Source organism: Tiliqua scincoides, chromosome 9 (assembly GCF_035046505.1).
Source record: "Tiliqua scincoides isolate rTilSci1 chromosome 9, rTilSci1.hap2, whole genome shotgun sequence".
Classification (NCBI taxonomy): Eukaryota; Metazoa; Chordata; class Lepidosauria; order Squamata; family Scincidae; genus Tiliqua; species Tiliqua scincoides.
Genome location: NC_089829.1, coordinates 41,717,212 through 41,729,714, shown reverse-complemented (window position 1 = coordinate 41,729,714; position 12,503 = coordinate 41,717,212). Strand labels below are relative to the sequence as shown.

The 12,503-nt window shown below is 44.1% G+C and overlaps 1 protein-coding gene across 2 annotated transcripts in view; it reads left to right on the top strand.

Moving 5' to 3' along the window:
• Positions 1 to 12,503, top strand: part of CDH8 (cadherin 8) — a 276,615-nt gene that overhangs the window by 172,933 nt on the left and 91,179 nt on the right. For both annotated transcript variants that reach the window (XM_066637710.1, XM_066637709.1), the window contains exon 6: positions 5,599 to 5,852. In XM_066637710.1, the coding sequence (XP_066493807.1) occupies positions 5,599 to 5,852 (254 nt within the window). The remainder of the gene's footprint in view (positions 1 to 5,598; positions 5,853 to 12,503) is intronic.

Sequence of the window (12,503 nt, the reverse complement as noted above, 5' to 3'; positions counted from 1 at the left end):
ATTCAATCAAACATTATAGCCAAATAACCAGAAAAAAGAAAACAGAGCAGCCTTGTGTAACAAATAGTGGATTTTTGGAACTCTATAGGCCCTCAGTTTGGCTGTACTTGTTGTAAGAGGCGACTAAACAGCCACCGGGTAGATGGGACTCATCAGCCTGGGAAGGCAGCTCATCTGAGAGAAGGAAAACTCTGATCCCAAACCTCCACTGCCTTGTGGCTACATCCAGTTCTGGAAAAGGCTTCAGGAGTCAACCTTGAGGCAAAATCCGGAGCCGGAGTCCCTGAGGCAGTTCATGGCTGAACACAGTCACGTTCTGGCAACTCCTGCGACGCCGCTGGAACCAACCGTATTGGCCTCTGCCTTTCCATTGGACCATTTCAGCGACGTGGAGAGGGGGGATTTGCTGCATGGGAAACAGCCTATCCTCCATACCTACTTTACCCAGGCTTCGCGCACTGGAAAGGACACTCTGTTCCAGAACCACCATACAGAGCGCGATACCATAGTCTTCCGAGACTGAAGGATGCCAGCAACAATAAACTGACCAATGAGAACTGATTGTTCTGAGAACCAATGACATGTTATTCTGACATAGGAGGGAACCAATAAGGTGTTAGTATGAGTCAGCTCTCATTTCCATGTAGCAGAGCTAAGACTAGAACTCTTATTCAGTCGTGTGAGTGTCATCAAGTTGTCCAGGGGAGTTCTGTTGGTTACCAGTTCGTTGGGTGACCTGTACTGTTATATATTTAAATAAATAAAGTCAACGGGGGTTACACCAACCCTAGTGATGGCACTGCATTTAGGTTATGTGTATGATGTTGTAATTTATTCTGTATGGTCTGGTACTGGAGGAGGTCCATCATGGGGGTGATGCAATGATCTTTTGCACTGGGTGATGCAAACCCTAGTTACACATACAGAGGAGGAGGAGGAAGAGGAGGACAAAGACAGTGAGATGAATGAGTGCTGGTTGGGTGAAGCGGCAGAATTTGAAGGCTGGTTCAGGCAGCATGTTGCTTTGGATTGCACCTACTGGGAACTGTGAGATGTATCTCTGTTAGTGGTGGGCCACAGATCAGGGTCACAGTAGCAGATTGGAATGGAAATATATGGCCTTGATTTTTAATTTCAAAATGAAGAACATAAGAACAGCCGCACTGGATCAGGCCAGAGGCCCATCTAGTCCAGCTTCCTGTATCTCACAGCAGCCCCACCAAATGCCCTGGGGAGCACACCAGACAACAAGAAGACCTGCAAGGCCTCCTGGGAATTGTAGTTAAGAACATAAGAACAGCCCCACTGGATCAGGTCATAGGCCCATCTAGTCCAGCTTCTTGTATCACACAGCGGCCCACCAAATGCCCCAGGGAGCACACCTGATAACAAGTGACCTCATCCTGGTGCCCTCCCTTGCATCTGGCATTCTGACATAGCCCATTTCTAAAATCAGGAGGTTGCACATACACATCATGGTTTGTACCCTGTAATGGATTTTTCCTCCAGAAACTTGTCCAATCCCCTTTTAAAGGCATCCAGGCCAGATGCCGTCACCACATCCTGTGGCAAGGAGTTCCACAGACCAACCACACGATGAATAAAGAAATATTTTCTTTCGTCTGTTCTAACTCTCCCAACCCAATTTTAGTGGATGTCCCCTGGTTCTGATGTTATGTGAGAGTGTAAAGAGCATCTCTCTATCCACTTTATCCTTCCCCTGCATAATTTTGTATGTCTCAATCATGTCCCCCCTCAGGCGCCTCTTTTCTAGGCTGAAGAGGCCCAAACGCCGTAGCCTTTCCTCTTAAGGTAGGTGCCCCAGCCCAGTAATCATCTCAGTCACTCTCTTTTGCACCTTTTCCATTTCCACTATGTCTTTTTCGAGATGCGGCGACCAGAACTGGACACAATACTCCTGGTGTGGTCTTACCATCGATTTGTATAACGGCATTATAATATTAGCTGTTTTGTTCTCAATACCTTTCCTAATGATCCCAAGCATTGAATTGGCCTTCTTCACTGCCGCTGCACATTGGGTCGACACTTTCATCGACCTGTCCACCCCCCCCCCCAAGATCTCTCTCCTGATAAGAATATAGAATGAAGATTGCCTGCCTGCCTGCCTGCCTGCCTGCCCACCCATAGATAGATAGATAGATAGATAGATAGATAGATAGATAGATAGATAGATAGATAGATAGATAGATAGATAGATAGATAGATAGATAGATAGATAATATGAAAACTGCAACACACAAATGAAAAAGTAATGTTTGGCATGGAGTTTGTAGAACTATGCTCACAAATGCTTTGGGTGGGCATCATTTCTGCCTACTGAAGTTGAAGTAGCTCAAATGTTATCAGATATGTGATTGGCAAATTGTGAATATGCCAATGTACATCCGAGGTGCAAATGCTTAGTAATTTTTGAGGCGACGAAGCCGCAAGCACTTGCCAGGTTTACTAAAAATTGTAAAGTTCCATTTGAGTTGGATTCTTATCTTGAAAAATCAACACAATTTTAGAAAGTAAGAATATATATTTAAGCTTTCAGAGACTTCCTGAAAGAGTTCTGTGATTTCTATTTGTGTCCTTTTGTTATTTGCATTGCAGATTTAAGCTTCTGTGTCATTTTCTTTCTTTCTCTCCTTTTGTTCCTCTCTGCGCAGGACATTGTAATGCAAATCTACATGGCTTTCCGAAGCTGGCAAATTTGCATGTTTGAAATTTTAATCATTGTGAGGCATTGCAGGGTTTGAATATGAATCCACATGTCTAGATGCTCTTGAAGCTGCAGCTGATATGAATCTTGGGGCTCATAAAGTTGGTGACTGGTCTTAAAGTGATGATCAGCAATACTATTCTATACTGACTTTTTGGTTCTATTTTGGCCTCATCTGCCTTTGTTAAATGGCAGCAGTAGACTTGCCATTCACTGAGTGGGGCAAATGCCCCAGGCATGGAGACCCATGCACCTCTAGGACTGCACCAAAGCCTTACCGAGGCTCTTCTCTGGTCTGTCCTGGAGCCTTGTGAGGCTCTGTTTTGCTCCAGGTGAGTGGAGGGCTGCTTCGTGTAAGAAGGTGCCATTGTGGACCTTTGCCCCTGGGTGCCTCGAGGGGCAGTCCATCACTGGTCACCTGTAGTGTTTACAGGTACAACCAGAAAAGAAGTTATCCTGGGCAGGTTCTGCTGAAATCATTCAGCATTCAGCATTCATATTTACACCTAGGGATAAATGCTAGATTACGTATTGTAACTAGATTTATCTAGTTGTAGATATTGTATCTAGATATTGTAACTAGATAAATGCTAGATTACGTATTGTAACTACGTATTGTACGTATCTAATGACATATAAGAATTGACGTATCTAATGACATATAAGAATTGATGTATCAAATGACATATAAGAACTATGTATTGTAACTACGTATTGTACCTATCTAATGGCATATAAGAATAGTTCACCCACTATGTCTCTCACATCCCATAGCCATTCAGCCTCTTTGTTTGCAAGTCTGGGTCCGCCTGTGTAGGCTCTTATAGGAACAGGGGCTTCCTATCTCAACATTGTAGTTAAGTTAGCATAGCCAGGACACCTGCTTCACCGCTGCTGTTGTGACATATCACAGCTTAACTTTATGTAATAATTGTCACTGACTGTACCTCTTTCATCTTTCATAGTCCTTTCACCTTTCTAGATATATATTACATTGGTTTACAAAAGGATGCCATTGTACAGCATTTGTCTGCAATATTCTCAAAACCCCAGTTTAAATTCAGTGCGGTGTTGCTTTGACACCTTTTCCCCCAGTCCTAGCCCTGTTTCTGGCTGTGGCTTCTGTGCTCGTTGGGACTTCATTAACCACCCCCCTTCCTAGATATCTTTCCCATTTCCATCCTCTCATTTCTCTCCATATCATCATTTCCTGTCTCTCTCTCTGCCTCAGTCCTTCCAGCCTTTGCCCTTTTCTTTCCATTTGCCCTGCTGTTTACACTTTTATCCCTTTCAGGGAGAAGGGCGGGATACAAATAAAGTTTATTATTATTTTATTATTTTCACCTGTTATCCACATCTCTCCTCTTGCTGCATCTACTGGGCTTGCCCCATCCAAGACTCCCTCCTCTCCTCTCACCCTTCTCCACTCTTTCCATCCTTCCTCTCCCGCTTCTACAAAGGCTGGCTGCAGTCCCATGTCTTCTAGACGCTGTTCCAGAACCACCTTTCAGAGCATGATACCATAGTCTTTCGAGACTGAAGGTTGCCAACAACAACAAGGTTGCCAACGTTGGTGCTGCGCTTCTGATGCCATCACCAAGCAGCCAAAACAGGAAGAATCCCCACGTCTCAACATCTAAGGTAGTAGTGCTGCAGCAACCACATGGAGCTGTGTTCAGGAGAACCTCTCCTTGCAAACTGTGCCATTAATAGTCAGTTGGGTCACAATGAGTCATACTGTCATTATGATAGTAAAAACGGGGTATGGAGCCTTCTCATTCATGGCAATCCGGTGCATCTTTCAACTTCTCATGCGCTATTCCTACCATGTGTGACTGTTGCTAAATTAGAATTAAGTTCACAAATGATAGCTATGAATCTTTGGAAGCCATGATACAGTGCAATCCTCTGCACCTTTACTCAGAAGTAAGTCTCACTGTGTTCAGCGGGACTGACTTCCCCGTAACTGTGCATAGGATCACATCCTTAGTGTGTCCTTCTCATAGCAGTCCAACTGAAGCCACAACAGATTGAACCTTTGGCTGCAATCCCATGCACACTTTTTTTTTTTTCTGGGTGTAAGCCTCAGTGAGTGTAATGAGACTTGCGTCTGAGTAGACGTAGGGCTGTGCTGTTCATGGGAAGAAATGCTCAATGCCTTTGTGCTGCTTTTGCTAGCACAAAAAGATGTTACATGGTAGCTTCTGCAAGAATTTCTTGATACTGATCAGCCACACACATTCTCATAAACACTGATGAATCGAGTGCATGCTGATATTGTTTTCTTCATATGATTAGATTCAAATCATTCCAGATCAGCCTCTCCTTCCTAAAGAACAATCCTTTCCAAATTGTGTGTGTGTATATATATATTTATTTTCCCCACACACTTCCACAAATACGTAGTAAAATATTTACTCCGCAGAAAACCTGCACGTCTTTTCTCTTATTTCTCTCTCTCTCTGTTTTTCCCCCCTTATCTCCAGCTAACAGAATACTGATTAGGTACCGATTAGCATGCAAGCCAGGTCATTAGCAGTAAAAATTTACTACGTGGCTATACCAGAATAGTGACAACACTCTCAGTGGGAATGTGTCCCTGGAGTTTAAAAAGAAAAAGCAAAGAAAGAGAAACTGGAGAGAAAGGAACCCCAATATAACGGGATTTCATTCAGGCTTGCACAGTAAACAGATAGCAATAAATGTCTTGGACATTTACAAGATCAAAAGGAAGTAGAAAGCAATTGTGTTAAAACTCAGTCATTGAAGTGTAAAGGCAGAATGCTCCCCTCCATCGGTACTGTGTTTTTTTTCCCTTGTTCTTGCTGCTGTGGTCATTAGAGAGAGGCATTTATCTTTGTCATTCTCCACAGCCCCTGGACTTTGAGAGCAAGCCATCTTATACCCTGAAGGTGGAGGCAACTAATGTTCATATTGATCCGCGCTTCATCGGTGTGGGGCCTTTCAAGGATACAGCGACGGTGAAGATCGTAGTCGAAGATGCTGATGAGCCTCCTGTTTTTTTATCCCCAACGTACCTACTGGAAGTGCATGAAAATGCCGCAATCGACTCTGTGATTGGACAAGTGGCTGCGCGGGACCCTGACGGATCTTCAAGCTCCATCAGGTACTGCCGCGTTAAAGTTATGGATTTGTGGGTTCTTTTACAAAAGATTCGCCAATGTTTCATGGCTGTGCTTTATATAGCAGTCTGTGTTATACCAAGTCAGCCCATCGGTCCATCTAGTTTGTTGTTGCCAACGGTGGATTTGCAATAATGGTTTCGGATGGGTATTTCTCAGCTCTCCCAGGAAAATCTAGGATACCCTGTTCCAGATATGGTTTTGGATGGGTATTTCTCAGCTCTCCCAGGAAAATCTGGGAAACCCTGTTTCAGAGATCGGGCCAGTGGTCTATCCAAGGTGGAAGCTCACTCAAAGGTAGGGTCCAGTTAGCTGATCAGGAACGTGGACAGCACCAAGGGGAAACCAAGGCATACACTGTGATGTTGTGATCTAGTAGTCCCTGTGAATGGTCTAAATGGGGATGTGCATTTTACCGTTTGATCCTTCATTGATTTTCTACTAACCCTTGCTCAAGTATCTCTTTAAAAGGTGATGAAGGAGTGAGCTGAGGGATGCCTTCTGTCAGCCTTTGCAATGAAATTCAACCAAAATGGTAGCCCAAGCCAGTGAGAATATATTGGGGCATTCTTGCAAATTACAGATCTGAAATAAATGAAATCTGGGATTGGCAAGTTTGATACAAAAAAGCAGTTTTCCTGCTGTTTGGGCAGAGACCCACATGGGCTCACCTAGGATCTTCTGGTCCAATGGAAGCTACTGCATTAATTTAGACAGGATAGAACTAATACCTAAGAAAATATAGAATATTGGGGTGAGTCTTGTTTTCTTACCTCTTACCTGTATTTACCTGTATTTGATCTGCGTATAGAACTAAGAAAACAAGAGTGACCGCACAACTCTGTATTTTATTACACATTTGTTATGTGCTATCACAACTCCCATGGCAGCCAATGGTCTTTTTCCCAGGTAGCCCTTGTGATAATTGGCTGGAGTGGAAGCGGAAGAGAAGGAAATGTTGTACAAGTCTCAGCCCTGCCCACTGCCTCCACCTGCCTTGCCTTGCTGGTGTACCCACCAGTAAGTGTGGATGGGTCTGTGGCATCAGGAGTGGACTTGCACTGGGGTGGGTGGGTACATGTGCACCATTTCAGGAACTGGCACAAGCCAGGGTCCTGCTTGCTGTGCCAGTTTAATCACTTCTACCTGGGAGCAGGTTAATTAGTTCTGATCGGCTCTTCCATTCATTTGTAGAGTACTGTGCCTATTTCGGTCTCTTTTATTGCTTGGACTTTTGACTTTCCACCCTTCTTTATTCATTCTCACTATGCACGTCCACACACCTATTTTGGTGACCATTCCATCCCTCAATCAAATTGGGCCATTTCCCATGAAGACTGATGCCACCCTGAACGTTCTCAGTCTTGAAGCCATCATGGGGCACTGGATTGTTTTTTTTTATCTGCATAATAAACATTTGGATGATTAGAAATGGAGAGAAAAGAGTGGAAGGGAGTTCTGAAAATCATCAGCCTTTGGCACTTCCACATTTTTAATTGCTTTGGAAAACGTTAAGTCTCTCTCTGCCTCATGAGTCCCGTCTCTTCCCCAGTTCCTTTGAAGCTGCCATCTGTGCGGTAGGATTAGGCAATGCTGGTGGTTGATCAGATAATAAGAAATCTTAAGTGCTTGTGTCACAAGTGGGGGAAAGGGGGCAGAACTTCCTTGTGAGTGACAGAAAAGAACTCTTAGTGAGTCAGTGGCTGTGAGTGGCATAATTGGTTCAGGGAGATGGAAAAACAGGATCGGGAAGATGAATGGAAAGCAGACGTCGGAACTCAGAAAGTTACCATGTACCAAGTCAGACTCTTGGCTCATCTCGCTTAGTACGGTCTGCACCAGAGGTCTTCAATACATGTGGCAAAGCTCAGAAGCGATGCATGATCAGTGTTGGTGCCACCATCTGGTTTTGTTTTAAGGCTTGGTCCTGGACAGTGTGAATAGTAGCCATGAATAAGGGCCCAAACCAATACTTACCTCATGATGTTGCAATGAATCCTCTGCTTGCACTGACTACCATAAAGCAGTCAGTACCAGTTGGAAAAGGCACTCTGATGGTGCACTAGTTAGTGTCTACCAGGAGCATTGTACCTTCCCATCCATTCCATTACATTTTGCGCTGCTCGCCGGAGCAATGAAGTCGGTGGGAGAGGTGGGAGAGTGAACTGGGGTGGAGGGGGGCAATACGCGGGAGGGTGGCAATGGGGTAGGAAGATTAGATCTGATAAAAGGCAGGATCAGCAGCACTTGTACCTCTGATAGCCTATCCCCCTTCCAGGATCTGATCCCTTTGCATGGGTCCTGCGCCACCTATTTAGCTAGCGAAGGTCTGAGTAGACCTCTCCTGAGTAGACCTCTCCAAGGGAATGATTGTTCCCTTACCCAGAGGAGACTTCCACAACTGCCGTCCCACCAAAGAGTGCAACAGTTGCCATTTTGGTGCCACAGCTTTGGCTGGAGTGAATGGGTAGGATTGGGCTGTATGGGACCTAAATGAAGTAAATTCTGCTGGTGACATTGGCTTTGAAAGGATTGCTTTGCCCAACCCCCCCCCCAGTCTTCAGTGTCCCTCAATATTATCCCACCCATCCACTTGCTCTCCCCTCCTGCAGTGCCTTTCTGCTTATACTTGTTTGCCTTTCAAACATGAGTTCAGACTGTTGCCATTCCATTCCCTGCCACTCCTCTTCTTCCAACCGACCTGGAAGGAAAGAACAAATAGAATGACAGTTGTAGGGCCTGCTGCTTATCCATTCCTGGGTGGACAAAGAGGAACGGTGACCATGCCTTCCCTCTCGTCTGCTAGACACTTGATGGTGAGTCCCATGTTGCATACGGAGGGATCCCAGCTCTTGAAAAATTAAAGACCACTGATCTAACCCATCAGTCAGTCACTCTCCAGGGTTTCAGATTTTGATTTGTCTTCTGCTCTGCTTGAAGTTGCCCAGGATTGATCTTGGGACCTTCTGCATGTGAGACGTGTGCTCCATCACTAAGCTACAGTGTCATCTTCTGAACAGGCAGGGGGCAAGCAGACTGTGTGGAATTCGAGGCAGATACAAATGTTGGGAAGATTGTAGAGGAAATGGGGGGAAAAAAATTAAACAGGCAGGTTTGTGCTATACTCCCAATCTGAGGAGGTGTAATCAAGGAGGTTTAAACAGATGCTGCTGACCGACCTGCTGTCAGTTTCTTCTTGCTTTCCTTTGAAGGTTGGAGTAAAAGATCTCAAGAAACATACACTAATATATCTCGTGTATTTGCATTCCAAAACAGGCTGGGAACATGTTTTATGCCAAAACGTGGTCTTTATGTACTGAACAAGTACGAGTAATCATTCCTACATTCCCTCTGAATGTTTGTTTTCATTTTATCTATATCCTGCTCCCCCCCCCCATTGGGAAAAAAGAGCCCATTTGGATCTGATCAAATTCCCATCTTGTCCAGCATATTGATTTCCTCCAGTGGTCAACTAGTTGCTTCTGGAAACAAGAAATGAAGGCAAACGGTCTTCAATCATCATTGTTCCTGTAATTGGTTTTCAGAGGCAAAGTTCTACCTTGATGGAACTCAAGGTCACATATATGGGGTTCTTAGGTGGTTTTCCATTGAGCCTTGATTATATCTAGACCAGTTTAACTTCCACATCATACGGTTGCATCTTATATTTTATTATCGATTTTCATTTTTTTTTTTCATATTTTTATACTGCCCTTCCTCCAGGAGCTCAAGGTGGTGTACTTGGTTCCTTTCCTCCTTGTGTTCACACAACAACTCTGTGAGGTAGATGAGGCTGTGACTGGCCTGATGTCACCCAAAAAACTTCACAGCTAAGCAGGGATTTGAACCTGGACCGTCCAGGTGTAACTCCCAAACCACTATACCATTCTGGCTCTCAGATCTTGTCCTGGGAACAATCCATCAATGAAGAAATACATGTTTTGACCTAAACATAAAGCAGAAGCTATCTGGTCATGTTTGTCTGCAGCAATCCCTTGCCCATTCAACATCCCTCTCCCCTGGAAGAAGGAAAAAGAAAAAGAAAACATACCCCCAAAGATATTTCATCCTCAGAGAAAGCAAATCATTTTCTTAATTCACAGCAGGCCCTGAAATTCAAGATGCAATGTTTTATGCCTTCCCGAGGTGCAGCTGTTTATCTCGGTCACCTAGTAACATGCCCTCTCTGGTTGGTATTACTGAGATACGGTGATTTACGGCATCAATATTGTGATTCACATCTCAGCAGGGGAAAGGCAAAAGGAGGGGGGTTCTTTGCTCCAAATGCTGCTGTATGCCTTCATTTACACTGCTTTAAAATAGGAGGTGTTTCCTAGAAGCAAATGAAAACTGGCCAAACTGGAAATGGCATCCGAATCCACCCCAAAGTCGTCAGCTCAAGAAATGTATGATCGCACACCTCTTTCCTCTAGCATTCAGTTTCAAAAGCAAACAACAAACTATCAATAACCTGTGGTGTTACTAAGGCAATCATAAAGGTTATTATTTACCCAGATATTCTTTCCCCCTGTTTTTACAGAAAAGGTAGATTTTATGTATTGCTTACATGTTCGACAGTATGTCCCCATTAAAAAGAGCTATAATATCATTATCAAGACAAGGTAGCTACCAAACATGCTATTAGCTGCCCCAGCTTTATAAAGCTCTGGGCTTTCCATATATATGTGTGGTGTTTTGTTTTGTTTTACATCGTGCATGGTATATATTAATTTAGAGTCAAGAAGGGGCTTTTCCTCTTTGTAAACCTTGTAAACTTGTTTCATTTGCATTGAGAAATGGTTAGCCTTTTTAATGCATTGAAAATCAATACAGCCTCTTCCCTCGGCCGCCCCCCCCCCAACAAAGCAGAGGGGGGCTCCAAAGATTGTAAATAGAATTACATCAAGGGAAGACATTTATTTGCTTAGCTAAATAAAATCAATACGAAAGATGACTTTGGCTTGCGCATATGAGTCAAGGGTCACCTTTTTTGTTCTTAGGCATGGAAATATTGCACACCCTGTGCGCAATTCTAATATGCGTACTTTGACATCTCAGCATTTCAGTGGTGAACAATAGATGAGCTTAAAAGCTGAGCATTGAACAACCCCCCCTTTTTAAAAAAACAAAATGCTCTTCCTCTATATGTGTGGGTGTATACATACATTCTCTCTCTCTCTCTCTCTCTCTCTCTCTCTCTCTCTCTCTCTCAGCCCGATCCCACCTAAGTTCTCCTTTCCAGTGAAGTGACACCAGCATGGTTGGGGGGGGGGATTTAGCAGGCAAAAGATCTCTTTGGGGCAAGGGGACATTCATTCATTCCCTTGCCCTGGGGAAAGCCCCAGCTGCTGCTATGGGTCAATTCAGACCCATGCCAGTGAAATAGCTGATGCAAGTCCATGTTGTTCTATGTTGATGAATCATGCCTGGGAAAGGGGAGAGGATATGGCATGTGCCAGCTTCTCCAATCCGTCTTTCCTGCACCCTGTTATTTCACTCCTCTGCCCCATGTTGCTCAGCTCAAATCTTACTTTCTCTGCTGGGCACAGGAAGATGGTGAAGAATGTGTGGTTGTCTCACGTGATGTGTACTTAATCTTACTTACAGTAGGGAGAGAGGACATCGGTATTGTGCCAAAGTCTTAATGGAAAGGGTAGATTTTAAGAATGGATTTGAATTTGTGGATGAACGACTCTTTAGTAATTTTAAAAAAAAATTGCATGCGTATTCCACTTTTCCTCCGTAGTGTATGTTGGACAACGCATGTTGGGCCCCTCTTTTATCTTCACAACAGCAGTATGAGGTTTATTCAGATGAGATATTGTAGATGACCACCAGCCTCAAAGACAGATTACAAAAGCATAGGTATATCATTAGCTATAAGGTCTGTTCTGGCTCCATGTCTTGGAGGAGCTTCAAGCAGATACCATAAGTAGGCACTTATGGACCCACTTCTGCTTTACTGCCAAGGTTTCTCCTGTGGCTACTCCTCATCATCATTCCCTGCTCACTTGCTGGACAAAGTCAATTGATTGAGACATACAAAATACATACATGATTGAGTCATCCAAAACTATGCATGGGAAGGATAAAGGGGATAGAGAGATGCTCTTTACACTCTCACATAACACCAGAACCAGGGGACAGCCACTAAAATTGAGTGTTGGGAGGGTTAGGACAGACAAAAGAAAATATTTCTTTACTCAGCGTGTGGTCGGTCTGCAGAACTCCTTGCCATAGCATCTGGCCTGGATGCCTTTAAAAGCGGAATGGACAAGTTTCTGGAGGAAAAATCCATTATGGGTTACAAGCCATGATGTGTATGTGCAACCTTCTGATTTTAGAAATGGGTTATGTCAGAATGCCAGATGCAAGGGAGGGCACCAGGATGGGGTCTCTTGTTATCTGGTGCTTCCTGGGGCATTTGGTGGGCCGCTGTGAGATACAGGAAACTGGACTAGATGGGCCTATGGCTTGATCCAGTGGGGCTGTTCTTATTTTCTTATGTTCTTATGTTCTAAAGAGCTCATAGGCCAGGTGGCTACAGCACTCTTCTTCATCCTCACTACTATCATCCACTCACCTGTTCCCTCTGCGCCAAAAGGTGGAAATGGCCCTAATCAGTCAACCAATAA